This window comes from Nomascus leucogenys, unplaced genomic scaffold (assembly GCF_006542625.1).
Source record: "Nomascus leucogenys isolate Asia unplaced genomic scaffold, Asia_NLE_v1 002013F_17261_qpd_obj, whole genome shotgun sequence".
Classification (NCBI taxonomy): domain Eukaryota; kingdom Metazoa; phylum Chordata; class Mammalia; order Primates; family Hylobatidae; genus Nomascus; species Nomascus leucogenys.
This window is the reverse complement of record NW_022097090.1, coordinates 6,922-11,219: the sequence shown is the minus strand read 5'-3', so window position 1 is coordinate 11,219 and position 4,298 is coordinate 6,922. Positions and strand designations below refer to the sequence as shown.

General features: G+C 43.4%; 1 protein-coding gene across 1 annotated transcript; it reads left to right on the top strand.

Moving 5' to 3' along the window:
* The first annotated feature begins 532 nt into the window (after positions 1 to 532).
* Positions 533 to 3,476, top strand: LOC115834147 (probable helicase with zinc finger domain). The gene is made up of 2 exons (XM_030808912.1): positions 533 to 760; positions 3,393 to 3,476. Exons 1-2 carry the CDS (start codon positions 551 to 553, stop codon positions 3,474 to 3,476), a joined length of 294 nt encoding a protein of 97 aa, XP_030664772.1. The 5' UTR covers positions 533 to 550.
* Positions 3,477 to 4,298: the final 822 nt, after the last annotated feature.

Here is a 4,298-nt window from a genome sequence, read left to right as displayed (position 1 = left end):
TGGCCCTCGAGAAATGTTTGTTGAATTGAATTAATGGACAGTTCAAACAGTTCCAAACAGTTTTTTAATTGGTGGGAAATAATCCTGCATGGTATAGATTTTGGTTTTCTGCAATCATGGTCACAGAACTGTGAGACTGAAATTAGGAAACTGAAATTTGGAGGTTTGGATATGAAACGTTTCTGTCCCTTTTGTTAAGAAAGGGGATCCTTTATGGTTTGTTGTATGCTTTGCAATATTCACAGTCATGTTTCATTTCTAAATTTGCCTCATGTATAAATTTGTTATATTGTTAGTATGATCCTGGCTTATGATTGACATTTTGCTTGAATCTTAGTAAAGACTTCATAAAATATCAAAGAGAAGTATAGATTTTGTAGCATCAATAGCTGCTGCTTAGCTGTGACCTTGATCAAAAGGCTAGCTGAGAGTATTCAGATAGATAATTAAGCCAGCTGAGATAGGAATGGGGCTAGAATTTATAATTAATAAGTTTAAAAAACCTTCTCTTGTTCTTTCTCCCTGTCTGTAGGATTTTTGTCCCTGAGTCATGGAAGACAGAAGAGCTGAAAAGTCATGTGAACAAGCATGTGAATCACTTAAGAGGCAGGACTATGAAATGGCCCTCAAGCACTGCACAGAGGCCCTTCTTTCTCTTGGCCAGTACTCCATGGCAGACTTCACAGGGCCTTGTCCATTGGAAATAGAACGCATCAAAATCGAGAGTCTTCTCTACAGAATTGCCTCATTTTTGCAACTGGTGAGTAAACACTGTCAATAAGCCAATGCTGAACTATGTAAAATGGCCTTTTTCATTGAGTGGTGATGATACAAATAGCTAATTCTGGGCCAAAGAGATGTGAGTGAAGTGGCTGGTGATTGCTGAATATATTTGATGGCAAGGTAACTACGTTTTTGAACCTTGAAAACTGTACTACTTTAGGGCATTTTGGATTATGCACTCACTCAACAAGTATTTATTGGGTATGTGCTGTGTACTAGACACTGTTGTAGGTTCTTGTTATATATATTGATGGAAGAGAAAGAAGTCTCTTCTTTATGATACTTTTTCTAGTAGGGGAACAGAAAATAAACAATAAACATTATAAAAAATAAACACTGGCTGGGCATGGTGGCTCACACTTGTAATCCCAGCACTTTGGAAGGCCAAGGCAGGTGGATCATGAGGTCAGGAGCCTAACCAACATGGTGAAACCGTGTCTCTACCAAAAATACAAAAATTGGCCAGGTGTGGTCGCGCGTGCCTATAATCCCAGCTACTCAGGAGGCTGAGCCAGGAGAATCGCTTGAACCCAGGAGGCAGAGGTTGCAGTGAGCCGAGGTTGCACCACTGCCCTCCAGCCTGGCGACAGGGCGAGACTCTGAGACTCCGTCTCAAAAAAAAAAAAAAAAAAAAAAAAAAAAAACCCCACCATAGATTGTTAAAAGGTAGTAAGCACATGAAAAAAGGAGAACATGGCAGGGGAGATTGGGAATATTGGGGTTAGAGATGGGGTTACAATTTTAAATAGAGTGGTCAAGGCAGGCCTCATTGAGGAGGTGATAACCAGAGGCAAGGGGGTGAGCCATGTGTAAAGCTGGAGGAAGAGCATTGCAGGCAACGGAAACAGACCCAGCAGCAGAAGCATGTCTGCTGTGCTTGAGTAGCAGCTAGAAGTTAGTGTGGCCAGAGTAGAGTGCACGCGGTGGAGAGGTGGGAGGACTAAAGCCTGTGGGGCCTGCTAGCTCGTGGTAAAGACTTTGGTTTTTATTCTCTGTGAGTTGGGGAGCTATTGCAGGGCTTTGGGCAGAGGAGTGGTGTGATCTAATTTAACAGGAATTGTTTGACTTTTGTGCTGAGAATAAACTGTAAAGGGATAAGCGTTGATGCAAGGAGACTAGATTGGAGACTATTAGAATAATCCAGGCCAGAGTGGCTCAGATCAAAATGGTAGCAGTGGAGATAGTGAGAAGTAACTAGGTTTTGTTTTATACATTGAAAATAGAAGCAATCAGGTTTCCTAATGTATTGAATGCAGGGAATGAGGGGGAGCAGTCACAGTTACTTACCTCGATACTTTTTGTCTGAGCAATTGGAAGAATGGTGTTTCCTTCAACTGAGGTTAGAAGGCTACAGCTGGGGAGGAGGTTTTGTGGGGGAAGGTGGGAGTTCAGTTTTGGACGTACTGAGTTTGAGATGTCATTCAGATACCCAGCTGAAGATGCTGAGTAAGCAGTCAGATATGCACGTATGGAATTTGGGAGAGAGATTCATTGAAGACTGTGGGACAGAAGTGCTATATGATGTCTTGAGCCAGCGTAGAATCACCACGGGAAAATGAGCGTCATAGAGAAGAGGCGAGGACTGAGGGCCGAGTCTTGGGCCGCTGCAGTGTCAAGAGGTTGGGGAGCAGAGCAACAACCAGCAAAGCAACCTAAAGAGCAACCCTGAGGAAAGGGGAAAGTGTGAGAGGAAGGAGTCCTGGAAGCGTGAAGGAAGGAAGTGTGTGCAAGTGAGGAAATGTGGAGTAGTGTCAGCAGCTGCCAAGAAAGCCATGAGAATGGGTCTGAGTGGGCACATGTGAATTGTGCGGGTCCACATGGATGCAGTGGAGGTCACTGGTGATCTCATGAGAGTGGCTTCCTTGGAGTAGTGGGTGAAAGTCTGCTTAAAAAGAGGGCTTAGGAGAGAACTGGGGGAAAGAATTGAAATACATCAACATAGACAACTCTTGAGGAGTTTTGCCATGAAGAGACACTAAAGAGAAAAAAAAAGAGAAAGGAAAAGGAAAAAGAAAAAGGAATGGTAGCTAGTGGGAGAGTTAAAGTCAAGGGAAATATTTTTTTAGATGGGAGAAATAACTATTTCTGTATAGAAATGAACCAATCAAAAGCAAAACATTAATGATGTAGGACAAGTCGAGGAGGCTTGTTGGAGTGCTGTACCTGCGTAGGCGGCTGAGTTGATCTGCACAGGCGTAGGTTGACTTTAGAAAGGAGCACGGTAGTATGTCTGTTAACAGGTAGAAGGAAGACAGAGTGTATGCTGGGAAGCGGGGAGACATGGTGGTGACAGTCTATGAAAATTCTCTTCTTGTAGCTTCAGTTTTCTCAGTCAAGCTTTTGGCGGGGAGGGAGGTGCTGATGAGTTAGGGTTAGAGAAGGTGAGGAGTAGGAGTGGGGGTCCATGGACTAGGGAGTATACTGGGACGTTTATTTGTAGAGTGCCCTGTAATCCTCAGAGGGCACGTGTGTTAGCTTTGCCTTGTGAATAGTAAGTTTACAACATTAATGATTAAACTTTGAAACAAAGCCAAGTTTCCCTTTGACAACATCTCTGTTAAAAGCAGCTCTCGAAATACTTAATTTTATCTTGTATTTTTGTTTTGCAGAAAAATTATGTGCAAGCTGATGAAGATTGTAGACATGGTATGTTTAAAAATGAGACTCGAGTTATTGAATTGAACAATGTTTAAGGTTTGATTTTTTTTTTTTTTTGGCTAATTTCAAAAGTGATGATAATGTTTAAAAAGCCCACCTTACTGTGGTGGCTGCTGACTGATTTGGATGATGACATTCCCACTAAGCTGGGCATACCTGTGAACATTGCTCTTACTCATGAATGTTTAAGTTCTTGTCACTCCCCTGGGAACATTGATGATGTGTCCTTTTAAAGTTTGTGTGAGGCCGGGTGTGGTGGCTCACACCTGTAATCCCAGCACTTTGGGAGGCCGAGGCGGGTGGATCACAAGGTCTGGAGTTTGAGACCAGCCTGGCCAATATGGTGAAACCCCATCTCTACTAAAACTACAAAAATTAGCTGGGCGTGGTGGCGCATGCCTGTAGTCCCAGCTACCTGGGAGGCTGAGGCAGGAGAATTGCTTGAATCCGGGAGGTGGAGGTTGCAGTGAGCTGATATTGCAGCACTGCACTCCAGCTTGGGCGACAGAGTGAGACTACGTCTCAAAAAAAAAAAAAGTTTGAATAGTTCCAGTCATAAGGGCCAAAGTTTAAGAAACTCACCTTGAATAAAATGTTAAGCTTAGCAGATACATTGAAAGGATGGGCCTGTCCTTCCTAAAATATCTTTCCTTCTTGATCAGAAGATCTTTCTTAGAGAGGAGACTAGCTAGAATGCTCTTTAGTAACTTTTCCTGTTTTTTTTTTTTCTCCCCTCTCTGAGACAGAGTCTTGCTCTGTCTCCCAGGCTGGAGTGGGGTGGGGTGATCACAGCTCACTGCAGCCTCTACCTTCCAGGCTCAAGCAGTCCTCCTGCCTCAGCCTCCCAAGTAGCTGGG

Excerpts from the sequence above, each read along its gene's own strand:
- LOC115834147 (XM_030808912.1), top strand. The coding sequence starts at position 551 with ATGGAAGACAGAAGAGCTGAAAAGTCATGTGAACAAGCATGTGAATCA. Across the intron at positions 761-3,392 it reads TTGCCTCATTTTTGCAACTG|AAAAATTATGTGCAAGCTGA; the intron begins GTGAGTAAACAC and ends TTTGTTTTGCAG.